The sequence below is a fragment of the Falco rusticolus genome, chromosome 3 (assembly GCF_015220075.1).
Source record: "Falco rusticolus isolate bFalRus1 chromosome 3, bFalRus1.pri, whole genome shotgun sequence".
NCBI lineage: Eukaryota > Metazoa > Chordata > Aves > Falconiformes > Falconidae > Falco > Falco rusticolus.
Window position 1 is genome coordinate 85,011,787 of NC_051189.1, and position 18,992 is coordinate 85,030,778.

At 42.9% G+C, this 18,992-nt stretch overlaps 1 protein-coding gene across 5 annotated transcripts in view; it reads right to left on the reverse strand.

Annotated features, from left to right (window-relative positions):
* ADGRB1 (adhesion G protein-coupled receptor B1) overlaps positions 1 to 18,992 on the reverse strand; it is a 294,612-nt gene that overhangs the window by 24,583 nt on the left and 251,037 nt on the right. For 3 of the 5 annotated variants that reach the window (XM_037381500.1, XM_037381501.1, XM_037381499.1), the window contains exons 24-26: positions 14,412 to 14,497; positions 8,895 to 8,993; positions 768 to 939 (exon numbers count right to left, since the gene is read on the reverse strand). In XM_037381500.1, coding sequence (XP_037237397.1) covers positions 768 to 939; positions 8,895 to 8,993; positions 14,412 to 14,497 — 357 coding nt within the window. The remainder of the gene's footprint in view (positions 1 to 767; positions 940 to 8,894; positions 8,994 to 14,411; positions 14,498 to 18,992) is intronic. The other 2 variants (XM_037381503.1, XM_037381502.1) reach the window with 1 other exon arrangement.

The following is an 18,992-nucleotide window of genomic DNA, read 5'->3' on the forward strand; positions in this document are numbered from 1 at the left end:
TGACTAAAATGGGAGTTAAATACTGGCCCATATTCATAATGCAATTAGTTGAAGGAGTCTCAGCCAAGCTAGTGGTGTAATTCCATTGATTTCATTGGCCTGACATAAGAAATTAATCTGTTTTACTTAATTTAAAGAAGCTGTAAGAAGATAAAATGAATATTGAAAAAAACCCAACCCTTCCTGTCTCTGTTATTAATAGTCTATCCACTCAGTAGGATGAAAAGAATAAAAGAAACATAAAAGACTCGTCCTTTTCTTCCCTGATATAATTTACTATTTTAAACCTCCACAGGGAGGTTGGAGAGAATTTACTCAATTTCCTTGCTTGATTATTGCCAGCTTTACTCTCTAGCTTGAATATCTAGGTGCTAATGCCAACATACAATCATTCTGTAAATCTCAGTGTAAGTTGCCCCTCTTGATATCAAACAAACTAATTGTTTTCCTTAATATTCCATTTTCAGAGGCAGGGTGTAAACATTCTGGAAATATTTATTTTGGTATTAAACAAGCAAAGCCTGACATGTTAGCTAATCTAAGACTGTTCCCCCAGATTCCATTCTGCGACACACTCAGCATGCAACCATCGATTCATCTCTCCTTCCCTCTGACCGATACTGTCACAGTCGTTTTTGTGGTCACTGTCTACACAAAGGGAAAAATTTGTGGCATGAGAGAAGCTACCAGGCTGACTGGACATTTTTCAGATGTTTTCTACGGGAAGTGTGTTGATTATATAAAAGAGAACGACTCATTCTTCTCACCTCCCGCCTCAGTATGCAATGGACCATAACGATGACAAAGCCCTCCAATGAGTCAAAGACAGCAAACAGGATCTGGAAAAGTGCTGAACGCCGATCTGTGATTGCCAGAACTGCAGACATCCAGGTGAGAGCCAGGAGAGGTAGGACCACGCAGGAGCTCCAAAGGGATGCCCTGTCAAGGGAGAGGAAAAGAGAATTCAGTTCCACTTCAGCCTCACGCACTTCCACGTGGGATGCTAATTCAGCCTCCTGATCCCATGGGGCTTCAGAAGACTTCTTCAGCAAACAAATACTTGTGCTAGATGTCTTCTGAGTCCCTGTCACAGGGAAGCAGGAAGATGCTTTGCACACTCACGCTACCAAAACAGGTGACACATTTCTACGGGAGGGACTACATTTCAATGGTGCAGTCATGCATAAAACTTGAGGTAGGGAGGAAGGATGCAGATACCTCACTCCCCCTTTCACACCCTTCCCACTCTATGCCACTAGTCCACAAATCTGGCATTTCCCAAGGAGGGGAGACAAAATACAATCACTGTAGGTTGCCAAAGGGAAGGGGAACAGTTGCAGCAGAGACTGGATTGTCACGATGCCTGTTGGTACTTGGGTTACAGACACTTGGACTTCCACAGCACATGGAAGACACCAACACTGGGGACATGTGTCACGGTTTCAAGTGACTAAAACGGACAAGCATAGAGCTGATGTGAAGACTGGTATTTTGCTCTTGGTCCCTTACTCTACAGTTGATGGTCCCTACAACACTACATCAATGAATATCAGGAGAACTGATACCTGATCCAAATTTTCTGTGAACAGAAAAATTTCTCCTTTTTGTGTGATCTCCCCAGCTGAATGCTTTAAAAAAGAAATTACAGTTGTTTTTATTTTTAGCAATTATTGTAAATAATTTTATTCTTGGGTGGACATTCTGGATTAAAATAACTTCAGATTCAAGCCACTTCTTAATTCACAAGACTGAAAACCAGACAAAACAGTTTTCTGTAATGCAAGCACTGCCCTATGAATCGCCACTTTATCCATGAATGATGGCTACAGAAATGGGAAAGCAGCTGTGTTCGCGTGGACTATTTAGTCATTCTGTTCTCTGACCAAAAAGGGTCCCAAGCAATTTTAACAGATTACTAGGGAGATTTTAAGCTGTCAGTCATCCTAAATATTTGGCAGAACTGGTGCACTAGGAGTACCAGGAGAATTTCTCCGTGGACTTTCATCAAACAATTAAGTAGACTTACGCATAAGCTGAAAAACAAGTTAAGCTTTAAGATTTTTCAGAATAGAAAACCTTAGCCTATATACTAAGAAACAAGTACAAGTAACACCATAAATTACAGGACAGATATCATGACACACACTTTACAGTACTTACATGGGACTTGCTTACCATTTTCTGAGATATGATCAAGTTTTTAACAATGTTTACTTGCTGGTTATCCAGGTACTGCTCTCACAGACCTCAGTGAGAGTTTTACCTGAACAAAGCTGGAGCTTGGACACAGGTATGGACATCAGGATATAATGCCCTGGCTTCACTTAAGTGTTTTGCAAGGATTGTTACATCTGTTCGGCTGTAATGACCACATACTGAAATGACAGGTTATTTTTATAGTCATATCGATACTCTAATTGCAAATATTTATACAACCTGTCCAGACTCAGATGTGTTCCTTAGTGGTATTATTAAGCAACGCAATTTACTTAACGGAGCAGGTAAGTGGAATATACTTTTTTTTTTTTTTCCTTTTCGACTTAAAGAAGCGTTAGGAGACTTCTATGTAAGGTAAAGGCCGTGACATAATTTGATGCCTTGTGGTTTTATACAGGATGACAAATTGAATGTTCTTCAATGTCAAATATGAACTATAATTTCAATGTATTACCTTAAAATAATAATTTTTAAAAAGCATCAGCCAGACAGCCCTCAACCAAACAACTCCTAAACAGACATTTTTATTCCACTTCTCCCTCAGCCCTCTGAAATCTGCCTCATTATACTGAAATCTCTCTTTGCTGTCATTTGCGGTGGTGCATTAATAAAACTGGGTAAGCAATTAAGTGCAGTAAAAAAACTCAAGAGAGGCAGAAAAGCCAAATGAAAAGATAAGACTTGCTCCATAACATGCCACTCTAGATGTGTCTTCCATGCAAGCATCAGCAAACACAACATGCTGATATGTGGTTTGGTAGATGAAGTCATTCCAGTAGCAACTTGCAATTGCGATTGCTGAAAACTGGCAAAGCCAATAGAGGCTGCTAGAAAAGGTCTGTACCAGGCAACTCTGCTTCCTGGAATTATCTTGTCTCCCAGAACACTCTTAATATACACAAATCTGTATATACACTTAATATACACTACCACCAATGTGCAAACAAAAAACCTGACAGACACATCTGAGAATGGATCTGGCCTGTAAAGCACAGGTCTGAACCAGCCATCTAAATTTGGATAGCTTTTCCATTCTTGAAAAGAACTGCAACATCAGTTTGACAATGATTTGGATCTGGATCCAAGATTTAGGTGTGGATTTGGGGTTGTAAGGGATGCTGTGAGGAGATAAATTATGATTCTTTTTAGCAAATGGTTAGATTTCAATCCCTGTCTTCAAAACCTGCTTAAACAAACTATGCAGGCACCCTGCTTTAACAAGGCACCGCTGGAGCCTATTTGCTATCCAGAGCAAAGATGCAACAATCTGTAATGACAGCAGCCTCCGTTCAGAGCTCCCGCTGTCTTCATGCTGGACTCAGTGAGTCCTTCCCAGCCCCTTGCTCTGTGTGTCTCCATATGGGCAAACTATTCAACTTCCTTCTGAGTCAAGACATCCTGATGGACTTCACTACTGCTCCCAACACAAGCAACCTTAAATCACCACTTAAATCTCTGCCCTTCCAACCAGAGGATGAAAACACCATCTGCCCCTCCAACTCAGATTATGAAAACAGTATTATGCCACATATTCATTTGGAATAAATCCCAACTGAGTTGCACTGAATTATATCAGATAAGAGTATGGCCTTTCTGCTCTCTTTGTGATTCACTTTGCAGATGCTTTGTCAACAATATTCATCCCTTAAAAACATTATGGAAATGTTGCTTGACAATGCATAATCTTTATTCTCAGGCAGCAGATGGCAACAGGTCACAGGAATGTAGCTTACTCTAACCTCACTTTCAGAGCTCTGCTTATCTTTTGGAATATTAAATTAAAAAAAAAGTTCCCTTAAAAAAAACCCAAAACATAAAGACTGAAATTTTAGAAGTAAACTCAGGGGAAGATAAGTGGTTTTCCTGTGACATTGCCCTTAATTCTACTTACTGTGAGCTGAATTCATAGTAGAATTTACACTTCTGCCACTTTTCTATCTCTCCGTATTTTAGGAGGTACTGTGCATCCTTAAAAGAAATAACTTATAAGACCTAAGAAACTTCATGCTATGGTGCCATGTGATGTGAAACAAAATTATGATTTGCTTTATAGTGACTCTTCATTACAGCTTATCTATGATCAATGAATCTAGGAATTGTATTGCTTCAGACAAAGCAGATATATGCCAAGATCTGGCAGACACTCCTATATATGACAGCACTCATGATAAGTGACAGCAACATCAAGGGAAGATCATTACACTGCATCGTGGAAGCACGTTGCTGATTTATTGTGTGATGACCATGACATGACAGTGTTACTCAGCAGTACAGTTATAGTGTCAAGTTTCTCCCTACCACACCTTCCTTGCTGCATTGCAAAGGAAGGGAGTTACTTTGGGATATGGCAATGCCACAGCACCGTGCAACCAAATGTAATTACACTGATGTGTGATGACATGGCCACACGATAACACTGTCCACAGCTTTAGCATGTCAAAGACAGCCTTCTGAAAGCCCATAAGCAGCCCCAGCTCTGGCCACAAGCAGATGATGGTCTTTGGCCAAAACGACAAAAACTATCTGTTGTTTTTTTCTTTTAGCTAGCTGGCAGCCTTGAGAGCCTTCAACCTCACAAAAGAAACAGGATAAACTGATGGCACTTAGAGGACAGTGATGGAAAGAGCAAAAAAATGGTTTTGGAAACAAAGATCCACATGAACACAGATTAAAAGGCCTGCACCCTGACAAAAGGCAAGTGCAGAGGGAAACACAGGACATGCCAACAAAGATGTAAAGGGCCATTATAAAGAGGTAAGTGATCAATTCTTCTCATTACTCAACACAGACAGGGCAGCCAGTGCCATAAGCTACAGAAACAGCAGAAGGAAAAATAACTTTATAATTCAGAAAGGAGCTCCTGGAGAGGAGCTCTGAAAAGGGAGATGGTAGATGGACCCAACGCATAAGGCAAGGGATGGCTCCTACATGCTGCACAGCGTGGCATGTGCTGCCCCGCTGCTCTGATAAGTGCGCTAGTCCTGCATCACAGCAGTTCTGCTACAGGAAAACCACAGTGCAAGGATTTACTTTATTTATTGTCTCGTGCTTTATCTCTCCTCTAACTTGTATTCCTCCTAAAAGCAACAGAGTTGCCCCAATTTTAGGGACAGTTTGGGAGAAATTCCCTTTAATGCAATGCCCATATAACCAAGATAGGAAATATGTAACTAGAAAAAAGGGGGCTCTGTGCATGCTCTTCCCATGCACAGGCAACACAGAAACACAATATATTATTTCTATTTTCTCTAAAAGACAATTCTTCTCTCAGTTGCTGTGATCTGAACCATACAACTAGGGGAACAGGAAATCAAATGCCTCTAAATGAGACAGGCAGGTAATGAAGTAGCATACTGCTTGAGTATTCACCCCTACTAAGGGAATTTGTTGCTTGACAGTCCAAGAAAGGACCTGCAGGGCCCAAGTATTATCCCCAGGTTAAGCACACAATTTCAGATTCCTTGAACTATGAGAACACTCTCTTGAGGAACAGTGTCCTTCATAAAACCAGCCAGGCATGGAAATACTGATGCATATTAGTCTTAGAACCATGAAATGGGCAGAAAATTTGACATCTAAGACTGAAATTACTTTGAGCAAATCTCTTAGATGGGAGATTTGATACATGAGCTTCTGATGACATAAGAGGGACGACACATGAGAAGGGTCATGAGGACTCCCTGACATTGACTCTTGGGTGGGTTGTCTGCAAGAAGAGTACATTGTGCCAGGGCCCTTAGTCCTGGGATAAACATTTCCATATAATCAGAACTTGCAAGTCCATATTAGCAATGCACGGCCTGGCAGAAATTCCATCCATCCATCCATCCATCCATCCATCCATCCATCCATCCATCCATCCATCCATCCATCCATCCATCTGTCCGTCCATCCATCCATCCAATCGCAGTCCAGTATTTGCAGTGGATGTCCTCTTTCACAGCAAGTACAAAGAAATGGCATGCTCCTGAGATATTTTTTCCTTGTCTCCAGTAAAAAAATTTCATGGGCAGCAAAGGCAAATTAATTATAAGGCAGTATTTCACAGGCTGAGGCTACCCAACAGGCAGCAATAAAATGAAGGAAATGTGGGAACAGAAGTCTCCAATGGCACAATATGCCCAGCATCTTCTCCAGAACAACCTAAAGGGAAGGGGTTTTTTAACCCACACCTGTCAATTCTAGCTAACCCTTAACAGGTCATAGACATCCAAAGCTTTCCTTTTTATCATTTCCCAAGAATGAGAAATTGCACAATTTCCAGTGCATAATTTTTTCACTTCTATCATGATTACTACCTGCTATTCCATCAGTGGTTTACCCTGATTTCCCTCAATTACACATCCTCTTCTCTGACCCGTTCTCTCTTAGACACAGATATTACCACGAAGAGTTGCTCAAAACTTCTATGATTTCCAAAAGCCAAGAAAAACGGGCAAAAGGATCTATCCTTCCATGCCATGCTATACCAGAAATGGGCCTCTGAAACCTATGGGAGGTAAGCTGGACAGGGCATGAGCAACCCCAGCAAGAGCAAGGCAGGAACAACCTTGATGTGCTCTCTACCAAACAACCATGGCGAATGCCAGGTCAGAGAGGACCCAGGAATCCTCATGGCACCTGATTTATACGACAAGACTTCAAAACTGAATGGCAAAGTTGGTCCAGTGTCTGGGATGAAGGCCAGCACAATTGTGGCAGTGGTATGAAGTATAATCAGGGCTTTGCCTTATTGACAGCCTTATGTGCAGTAGATTTGGAGTGGACGACAAGGGTAGATGAGGGCTGAGTGAACTAATTCAGGTATTAGTGGTCCCTTTGCAAGGACAAGAACACAGGACACTTCAGGACTGTCCTGGTCTTTGCTGGAATAGAGTTAACTTTCTTCTTAGTTAAACCACAGGTTAAACCATGACAAAGGCAAACAACAAAGCCAGTACTAGCATTTATCATCTAGAGTATTCTATCTGCTGGGGGAAAAAAGAAAAAAAAAAAGACATATCCTGTTAAAAGAGCCCTCCAATTTCTATAAAACCACTTAAATCAAAAAAAGCAGGGTAAGTAGGAGATCTGAATTTCATATCCCCCTTTTTTTTCTGATTTGAAGATGAATCAGAATATGTGATTTATGACAGACCAATGTCAAACAATATGGGAAGGATTTGAGGTTGTTTTACTTTCAAAATGAATTTACTATGAACTTAAAGCCTCTCCTACTCAACAGTCTAATTTATTAATTGTAAAGCTTCTGCTGGTTTAGCATTTCTTTGCCATCACAGGAAACGGACATGTAGTGACCTGCTAATTCCAGACTTGTGATATGAGTGTCTGGACCAATGCCATCTCACCATCTCAGCTGGGCACTGTTGCAGAAGGTAAGTAAATGACTTCAGCAGTGAAAAATAAATGAGATATTGTTTAGGTTTTGCATCTCATGGAAACTGCTAGCTCTTAATAGAGGTGATTGCCTGTTCTTTTTCCTGTTCTCTTTTTCTAATGATAATTGGTTGCTATTCAGAAATGTACATTCTTCCCTAAACTATTTTGGATTTTATATAAATGGCTCAGTTTTCAGAAAAAAAGGAGAAAACCTTGTGGTTTTATTTCCTTTTGTATTTCTACATTTTGAGATTTGGCACTCAGCTGCCTATTTTTGTTTAGATTAATTAAAGGTAGGAGTTTTCAAATTGCAAATGTCTAGATTTGAGACTGCTTCTTTCACACATTTTACACAGATTACTTTAGACATCAAAAGAAATATTTAGCATCACTTGGAAATGATGTAGATAATAAAATTTCAAAAAGGGAAGGGAAGAAAGACAAACCTTCCCTCATCACTCTCCCTCCTACCTTAACCTTTGGGAAAAAAGCCAACTATATAAATAGCAACAATTTCTCCAGCAGAACAAAGCTCTGGCATTTTCTTTTCCTTTTTTTTTTTTTTTTTTTAACTAACTCCACCAGCATCTAAGAAGAGATTTAACAGCATTTGACTTTTGTAACTCAGAGCTATGAAGCGCTTTAAGATTTTAAGGACTAATTCCAAGTGCTTTCAGGAGTCCGAAAGAGGCAGTCAAGACTTATCAAATCAGAACTGCAGCCCTATGAGGTATTAAACTGAACTCTAGCCTTTTATAAGAAAGAAAAAAACACTTAGAAGTGATTCACCAACTCACTTAAATCATACTTAATGCTCTGTAGCCTCTGGAGTAAAAAAACTCAAGCACATGCTGAAGTGTTTGACAAAGCTGGGGTTTGAGGCCCCCATCTACCATTTAAATTAATGGGAACCACATCTTTAAGTTTGTAACTTCAACAACTAAATTAAACAGGGACATTAAACATATATCCAGCTTGCAACAAATGAACAGTCCCTCTGTCTTCCATGGGCTGCTCACATGCTTAAATCTAGGCATGTCATAAAGTGCTTTTCAGGATCCAGCCCATCAGCTTTTGCTCCAGGAATGTAGCAGGAGCCCTACACTACTCATGGCCCACAGAATGAGGTCAGGGAGAGTTGGGGATGTGGGGAGGTGGGCAGGGACATGGAGGGAGAAAGCAAACAAGGGCTGGTGAGTGCTGGGAAATGAAAGAGGGAAATAAAATAAACTAAAAAAAAAAATTAAAAAGAAGGTGGAAAGAAAGAAAGAAAAGAAGTTGAAATTAGAGGAACTAACATGGCGTTACTGGTGGCTGTGGCCGAAACTTCAGCAGAAGAAACTACTCCACACTTGGAACATTTGAGCGTCATGCCGTAAAGGGGCACTGCCATCTGACTGCAATTAAAACCAAAAGACTGAAACAAAACAAAACACTTTGCTTATGAACACAAACGTACAAAGGAAAGGGAAAGAGAAGCCAAAAGAAAGGAAGAACAAAAGAAAGGAAGAAAGAAGAAAGGGAACCAACCAACCACACCCAGTTTGAGAAGAGAAATGAAAGATAGGTAGGAATAAAACTCTCTCATCTGTACCACTCCAGATGCAGGAAATGGGAAGGATGTACAATTCAGAGACATGTTGGTGCCACTGGAGAGGGTGGAACTGTGTTGGTGAATGTTTTGCGAGATTCAGGGTGTCTCTTTCTGGCACCCACGGAAGAGAAACCAGTACTGCTCTCCCAGTCTCCATCTCCTTATTTTGTTTTGTTTTTGAGAAATTACACGTTTCCCTCCTGGCCTTTTTTACTCCAAAACAAAAAAGGTGGCAGGGTTGTACAGTAGAAGGCAAGAAGTAGGGCTGTGGGGACTGTGTGTGCTTATCTTCTTCCCTAAAGCAACACAAGGGATAAATCATATGTTTTCTCCACTGGCCCTTGTATGCTAATCCTCCCATTGGTGGGGATACCCACATGGCAGCTGACAATACCAGGAGATAGGCCACTCTTTGGTTGCTTATTCTGTGATGAAGGGCATGCAAATGGGCCTGTTTATGTCCTGGAAGTTAAGCAGGAGCTTGCTGTTTTGTAAGGCCATCAATCTGCCCTGAAGGGAGCCGGACTGGCTGACTACTTTAGAGACATTTCTCCTCTCAGGTCTTGTTTTGGAGCTGAAAACATCTTTGGGATGAACCCTGAGACTTACGTCAGTTGCTCCCACTTTTTCTGGAGGGGATCAACTACAGAACCAGATCACTGTGGGCTGCTGGTACAAGGGGCTGCAGGGATCTGCTAAAGGACACATCCTCATGATTTTTAAAAGGTGATGTGTGTGAACCCACCTAGCTGACAAGCCAGCTCTTAGGAGCCCAGAAGCCACATTAGCTTGGCACTGGCCCTGTTTCTTCCCAGAACTTACTGGTTTGTGTGCACTCTCTGATTTGCACAGACAGACATCCACATCAGATCTGGATTAGAAAATGGGCAGGTGTCTGCAAAACATCCTACAGACCTCCACGCAGTGCCTGATATGACAGAAGGCATGAACATCATTGCCAAAGGACAGTAGGTCTGTCGTTCTTGGGTGATGACAGTGCGGCTGGTGAGGGGTGACCTTAGCCCGTCCCAAACATTGTGGGGTTTACAGCCCTGCCCTGCCTAGGAGAGAGATTAGGCAACTTAACAGATCATTTCTTAGCTTTTATGGCCTTGTGTTCAGTCTCACTGAAAAAGGGCATCCCCAAGAACACCAACACAGCATTATCAGTGGTCCTAGTGGCCCACTTTCAAATGGCTATTGATTGGTCTTTTAATTAGTTACAGTGACATAAGCCATTACTCCCTTCCAGAAAAATAGCTAAGGTATCCCACAGAAACTTTCAGCCTTCAGACACAGAGAAAATTAGCTCCTGTGTCAAACGATACATATCTTCCAGGAAGGATGGTGCAAATCCAGTGAGGACAATGGCTGAACCAAAGATAAAGTGGGTCTTGAGAGGCATTAGGTGCATGACCCTTAAAAAAAGACAGTTTATCCCCAGATCTATAAGCCACAAAGAACAGATAAGCAGAGAGACAGAGAGAGGCAGAGATAGGCAGCAAAAAGAAAGTAGATTGATTTGAGGAATTTGATGGAAAACTATACCAGAAAAAACATGAATGACACTGAATCACAAAGAACTGTCCAAAAGACCACTGTAACACACAACTGTAACTGCTGTTGGGTGTATTTATACAGAAAGTTGTAAGCAGTAGGCACAGATGTGGATACATTTAGATTCTAATTTGTTCTTGTTGGGGGCATGTGATGATTAATATATTGGATTTCCGTAGCAGGTTTGTATTGGTGCCTGTATAAAAGGGTAGCTAATGAAATAATCAAAGTGAATAATGCATTCATTTAATTTAGCTTTTTCTGCTTCCTAAATATCCACTAACAGCTCACGGACTCATCTGGTGTGTTCACTGGAGCCTGGATTTTGCTACCTTTTATTGAACAGTGCTTTAAACCATGCACGGCCCAAAGAGCAGGAACACTGCTTCCAACATGATACATCCCCAGATGAAGGACAATCCGAATCTGTTCCTATTTTAATGTTGTTAGTTATCTTTCCAATTACTTTCTTCTCTATGGACTGACAATCCAGCTCCATTACACCCCACCAGGACAGTCACGCAGAGAATATTTCATACAAGGTATCGGGGCAAACTTTCTCAAGTCCTCTGTATAATCAACAGAGAGATAAAAGAAGTAAAGGTCCTCTAAGGGGCAAGTTGGAACAACTAAACAAGGCTCCCGTCTCTCTCCAGTAGTTACAGAGTAAGCCTAGGGAGATTAAACTCAGCAGGCTAAAATTAGCCTTTGTGTATATACCCCATAGTCTCATTCTTCTTCCCTGGCTGTGTGAGCACACAAATGCTTCTGGAATAAACGCTGAATAAATTTAAAATTCATTTTAAAGGCTCCTGCCTCTGACATTAAAACATTCATCTATAGTAGCATCCCTGTCAACGGAGCTCAAACACTGTCAGTGCAGCTGCCTGTGAACGGAGACTGTTCTGCAGGAAGATACTTGCATGGTTTTCTCCCGTGCCCAGAGAGGAGTTGGGGCAGTTGTGTGCATTCCTCCATCTTTCCAGGTGATCACACCCAACTCTCTACAGCCTGGTTTTGTGATATACCTATAAAATCATTGCCATTAGAAAGTCAACATTTTCTGGCAGATGTGACGAAAGTAATCATAGAAATTTCCTTAGCTATGATATTAACAAATTCCTGCTAAGTATAGGGCAAAACCTATCCTGTCTTGGGTATTCGTGGGAATGGTTAGCACTGATTCATTTGTGCCAGTCGATCTGCCATTTGTGTGTCAGGCTCTTCTTAGTGTTCCAACAATACTTTTTTTCCACTCTTTTTGGTTGTTTTTTTCCCCCCCCTCTTTGTTTTTGCAACACTGAACCATACTTCTTGCCTCTGCTAAAGGAAACACAAGGTTTCTTTATACCATCTACTCAGATCCAAACATCTCATTCAGATCTACCTTCCAACACGGTTCCCAAGCCCAGGCCAGAAGCGGCTAGCTAAAGGGAAGGAGCACCAGAGCTCTCCAAAGTGCTCCCGCACTCTCAGTGGGTGCACTTCGAAAGCAGAACTAAATCTTTGAACACAGAGAAGGCTTAAAAGTGCTGCACACACACACACGGACACAAAAGGGGGGGGGGGGAGGGGGAAGAGAAAAGAAAGAAAAAACAAAGAACATCAGAAAAATGACTTTTTTTTTTTTTTGCTTTGCAGGTTTTGTTTCAAAGTACAACTATGAATGTGATCAATAACCAGCTATGTATTAAATAAGGTCATTCTGTATGTGGTTTAGATTAAAGACGGAGAGATTGAGACAGTAACTCACTGCTCTGCTAATCCAATAAACCATTTATTTCAGCGCTGACTTTCAAGTGCAATTATCTTGCTACAGACTCTGCCTGCAGTTTGGGTATTTTCTTGAGTTCTCTCTTTGTAAAGAAGGCATCACCCAGAATAAAGCACTCACTTGTTAGCAGCTGCTTCAAGCAATGCACCAAAGTCACTTCTCCATGTACCTGTTCAGCTGTTCAACCCAGCAGCAACCAGCACCTCTGACGATCCAAACGTGCTTAAGTATCCTCACGACCATGGCACTGCTCAGGCATCAAAATTTCCTTCTTTGCTGCACTGAGGGACCGCACTGCTCAGTTATGTCAATACTGCTAATAAAACATGAACCTTAACAGGTTCCTGTGTTTCTCCCCTGGCTGGATAAGATCTTGCTTCTACCCTCAGTTTTGCTGCCATCACTCAATTAAAAACCACTTCCACCAGAACTACTCAATAGTGCAATGACAATGACAGGAGTATTGAATCTCACCTGTACATTTTGCCTCTACCCTCTGAGACACAGTTTTAGGGCTCAAGAACTTGTAGCACCACAGCGGATAAAGCAGCTTATCCTCCCTGTGAAGCCTAGGAGTGCAGCAAACAAGGCTACAGGTACCCATGGTCCCTCCACTTTCATAGCTAGGGTATATCCTGAATCTGCTCCACCAGCTTCCTAGGATTTTAGGCTCTGCCTGTAGCTGTGGTGCAGAGACACCAGAACACCTCTTGCTTTCCGTGCCTCTTTGTAAACAACTTCTTCCTTCAACACTACGAGCGTTACCCACTGTGATAAATCAAATGCCATCACCGGACAAGTGAGAGCACACAACCCTGTCTTTTCTAGCAGCAGGTAAGGAGACAGTGTCTCTGACTGCAACAGGAAGCCAAGTAAGGCCATGGAAAATAACGTACAAACGGCAGCCAGGTTGACCTGCGTATTTGATTTGACTCAGAGTGTCAGCATGCCATTTCTGTCCTTTGCTTGGAGCATGGCATAGCTCAGGGCTAAAGTCTGAGCAGGCTACAAACTCAATTCTAGAAACGACTGTGAAGGGGTGTGTGTGTGTGTGTGTGTGTCTCATCTTGCTGGAGCCAATGATAAAATAGCCCTTGTCAACAGAGTTTGGAAGTAACTCAACAGAGAGCCCTGCACGGCAGCGGCCACCCCAGCCAACCCCTAGTGAGACCAGGGTGGTAAGAATTGTGGAGCCAGCTCTTCAATTTATACTACACAGAAACCCATGTAACACAAGCCCCAGGCTTCAGGGATGGAGGTTGGGGTGGTGGCTGTGGAGAAGATAAAGAACATCAGGTGGCATCAGAAATTTTTCTTGCAGAAAAGTTATCTTACCATTCCTTCTCTTTACACATCTACCCATCTACTAGTCTGCTCACTGCTAGACCTCCAAAGACCCTTTCCTTAAAAGTATCACACAGCTTTGCTGTCCCTGTGCCACCTGCTAGCCATTAGACATGACTTCTCTGTTACACAGCCCATACCACGTGCCACACTCAGCAATGACGGGTCCCTCTCTGATCCAGCTGCTCTCTCTAGGAGTTAGTGAGAAGAATCACTTTGCTCTCCCTAATCTTTGGGAGGATAAATAAGCCTGGGCTGAAGCCATTTTAACAAAGAGATGAACTTCTAACCTTCCTCCATAGTAACACAGTGCTGCTGCTTGGGTCTTTTGTCTCTGCTGCACTGAATGACAAGACAGAGACATTAAACCAACTGTTGTGTTTGGGGTTGGGGTTTTTTATCTTTCATTTTGTTTAAATCTGCTTTTGCTTTCTGTTTGAATTTCCAATCTCTCTTTGCGTTCCTTGCCTGGTTATTGATCACAGCCTTGGGCAGTTTGTTGGGTTTTTTTTTCAATCTTTACTTAGATGTATTGATAAGGCATACCCTGCCCGTTCCTTCAGTTTCTTATCTGTTATTCCATCTTTGGATACAAGTTTGTTAAAAACCAGAATGCCAATAACCATGTTCACCTGTCGAAAGAGAAACAACACACAATTTTGTTCTCAAGTGGGTCAGGTCAAACTTGGTAGCAGAGAAGGAAAAAACCCAACATTTGGCAAGCTAAGTCCCTCCCATCTTTCCCAAGTCCAGGTAGCATGGTCACACCTCTGCAGGCCACGACCCCTTTTGTCCCCTCTCCACCCTGTCCCACCTCCCCTGGCCATGCATCAGTGAGTTTGGGAGAGCAGAATGCAGCTGGCAGCAGATCGGAGAGGTCTCCATGATCCAGGACAAGACTGTAAAGTGCTGAGATTGCTGCAGGGCTGTTTGAAGCCTGATGTATGCTTGAGGTCTAGCAAGGCAAACTCCAGGCACAAGAACATTTTTTCAGGCTAATACAAATAGAAAGTGGTTGACGCTGGCTTTCAAAAATGTCTTCTGGAGTCTGTGCTACCAGAGCAGCAGCATTAAGAGGATGAGGCAGTGTGGTGCAGACAGCTTGTCATAGCTCTTGCTTGGTGAGCCACCACTGCTGCTCTCAAAATAAGAGGTGGAAGGGGCACTGAAGCAATTAGAAACATCAGCTACTCTGGTGGAGTATCTTGGGAGATACTGCAGATGGCACAGCACACAGATTAGCCATCTAGTCATTTCCAAAGAAATCAGTGGGCCGGACAACTACATGCAGTCCTTCGGTTTGCTTTGTTAGGGTGAGAACACGGATGTCTGCGTCAATCAGGTATAAATATTCACAGTGAAATACAGGCTGTACAGAGCTGAGGTCTTGCCAAGTGATCCTAAACTCTTCACTGTCTTCTGACTGCATTCACTGCTGCCAGCTGCATCTGGTTTACAAACCTCATCCAAACTTCAGCAACCTCTGAATGTGAACACATTAGTAACACGTGAACACCACCCTCTTCATGGAGGCACGGAGGCACAGCACTGATGGTGGAAAAAAGTGACACTCTCCTGGTTTTGCTGTCAGTGAAACGTCTGGTGTTGGTAGAACGATGTGCTAGATGCTCTTTTGCATGTAGGGCTTACAAGGAAATATTTAAGGCCAAATTCAGATGTGCAGCATCACGTGCTAGCTGAGAGCTTTGGTGAGTTTAATAGATCCTTGAGAGGTGGTCCTAAGAGACACCTAGTACAACACTTAGCCTAAAGGAAGGCAGATGTCTGCTCACACCAAGCCTCCATCTAATTGCCTAAATCATCCTCAAGAATGAGCAGTCCTGAGTTTGGATTGCTGGTTTCAGCAAAACACAACCGAGCTCACTGGTGTGGAGTCCACAGCTGGGAATAAATGGAAGATCTCACAAATAGCAGTTATTTTCTTTTGCATCAGCTGCTGGGTCAGTGGACTACTTTCCACAGCTGTGAGTCCATTTCTAGAGCTCACCATGGTATTGTTTTAGAGAATCAACACTGGCAAGTCAGACATAGTAACTCAGCCAAGGATCAGCAGGAACTCAAACCCTAGTTATGTGCTTGGAGAGGGAAAGCACTTTCAGTTCACTGATCCTTCTTCACTGTGCTGGAGATCAACGGGGTCAAGAGAGACCTTGTTTTTTAAGGCAGTAGGAAAAATGGGGTTGAAGTGTGGCAGGCTGGATCGCTCCTGGGACTGGCCACAACCCAGTGTGTATCCTCATTCATATGCTATATCTCCTATATAGCAGGGGAGATGACAAAGTGCAGCTCTGCAATTCTTTTACTAAATAAAAGCTGTTTTATCCACTACATTGATCCATCATGATCAACATCCTGCTCTGATCCTGGCTCTGTTCCTTTAAAAAGGCAGGGATATAACATGGACGTGCCTCTAAACACAGCCACTCTTAATAACATGTTTATTAATTAATAAAATGCAGTGCAGCTTTACTTCTTCATCTCTGGGATGCCATCTCACAGCGAAGGCACAGGTCTGAGATTCAGCCCTTGAGATAAGCAGTACCTGATGACTGTCCTGACTTCACCATGCCATAAGCCTCTCCCTGCAGTAACCCACTGCCTTCCACCTGCACACAACTATCACCAGGCTGCTTTGCCTGAGTAAGGTGAGTAAAACTGCTTGTAACAGCTCTGCATTTGAGGTTGCCAGGGTTTTTAAGACTAAACGTCAAACCTTTGCAGCTGTTCAGTGTCAGTGGACTGACTGCAAGCTGCAAATATTGCTGAAACTGCAGGCCATCTGAAGAATATTATTTTGAGTAAAGATACTCTCCAAGCCAAAGGCCTTTTTCCAATGTGAGAATAATAAGGCAGGCTGTGGAGGAAGAAAGTTATTGCAGGTGATAGGAAATCATGTTGATAGCACTGCAGTACAGAGATGCTTGAACGGCTTGGTACGAGTAAGCACAAATCTTGCCTGGCCAGGGCTAAGGCAGAGGTAACAAGCCCAGCTGTAGCCAAGTCAGCTATGTGCAAAGTCATGCTTGGGCACATATATTTCACACTGATAAGAGTTTTGGGTGAACTTGGTCATGCCCCACCTTGTTCTGTGCACCCCTGCACAACAGCAGCTGTATTGCCTCTGGAGCAAATGTGTCCTGAGAGCAGCACAGCTGCATATCACCTGTACAACCCTGCAAGAGCCTGGCTGTCCATATGTTGAGCTAGGTGAACTGTCCCTCCATCGCTGACATGGTCAACCTGAAAACAGGGCAAAGTACGTGGAGAACATACAGCTGCCCAGTGCATGCCTGAGAACTGTATGTTCAATTTCTGGCTCTGCTCAAAGTCACATGTGGGCAACTTATTGAGCTTATCTGATTCCCATTTAAAAAAAAATCTTTCAGTGCTGCTGCTTCTCCTTCTCCTTCCCCAAGCTCCTCAGTACATATATCAACCTGGGCAGCATTCACTACTCACTTTAGCCAGCATTGAGTTAGGTAGTCTAAACTAGATGTGTGGGCTGTCTCTCCAGGTACGGATTAGAGACAGACACCCCCAGAGATGATTCAACACTTCTTAATATCAGCTGTATGAACCACCATTTGCAGGTGTTGACCACTCTGTAAGGACATCTCCATTTCCAGCTTTGATGGTGACTGAAAGCTGAGATGCCAAATTGAAAGCAGGCTTATGTGTTTTTCTCACACTTCAAAAATGCTAAGGAAAGCTGAAGGATTACTTCACTTGTTGGCAGAACAAAAGCAAAATGGCTTGAGGCAGCATATTGACTCCCTCTTCTTGGGCACTACCAAAGCTCCTTCCCTCTTAATCACTGCTGTCTATTGAGCCTTCAAGCCACTGAGCCAGAGCTATAAGCTGTTATGTTGTTGGGGCAAATAGCTTGTCCATCTGAAAGCACTAAGCCACTTAATGCTCCTGTCAATTTTCCTGGCTATAAAGAAGACCCTGACCCCTATCAGCTACGTTACTGAGGGAAATCCAACTATCATATGCCTACAGAGACTGAATGACTGGCTGGCATGAACACCCGTTTACCCCCACTCTTTGCTGACTGCTCTCTGAAGGCTCAACTACGTGTCGCAGCCTTCCACTAAAGAAAGACCCTAACTGATACAAGCCTTGTTTTGTTATAGAGGAGGGGAACTGCTGGCTTGGTTCTTTGTCATCATGATGAAACCATGGCACCGAGGTCGTTTGATGTGCAACGGCAGCAGTGAGAACAGAGGCAGCAAGAGCTTTCGTGTAGTTACTCTCCTGTAAGCCTGCTCCTGCAGTGGGGTGGTTAACCTTCCAGGCATTGCACAGAACAAAAGCCTGATCTGAAAAAGAAATCGTGAGTGGCAACAACCCCATTCCTGTGGGCCCCCCCAGGGCACCTGAGTCTTAGAGGACATACAGGTCCTACACTGGATAAAACACTGGGCTGCAGAGAAAGACTGTCACTTACATGTGGAGGCCCAAATGTGGCATTAAATCCATTTGAGATTGCTGCAGAAGCGATTTCCTAGAGGATCAGTAGTTCTCAAATTCTTTGAACCCTGACAGTCAAGATTTCTCATGGCCAGTGAGGCTTCAACAGCAAGGAAGCTTGATAAAAAGTATGTCATCTTTCGAGTGACACCTTCAACTCAAGAAATGGCTGTCCAAGACTGGCTTTGGTGCTGTGTTGGAGCCAAGGGTGAGGGGACAGTAGAACAGACACCCACCATGGATGGGGACAGAGTTTAGGAACGTCCACTTTAACCATCCCATCTCTTTGAACTAGAAGCAAACATGACATTTTTAGGGTCACAAAAGACCCCCGCAGCACTGATTTGAAAACCTCCATTTCACCTGCAAACAAGGAAGCGGCTTACATGCACTGGACGTCTGGGACAGACCAGGAATAAATGCTGGCTGTGGAAACACAGCCTGGTCTGAAAGTAACCAGCAACAGCAGTTTCTGAAGGAGTTAATGTCAGGTATTTCCACCATCATCCTGCACTTCCAACCAGATTGGGCAAAACAGAGGAAAAACATTAATCTGATGTCTAGGGAGCTCCAGAGAGGACAGAGATGGAAGGCTGAGAACCGAGGCATATACATTTCAGAATCAAACCCATC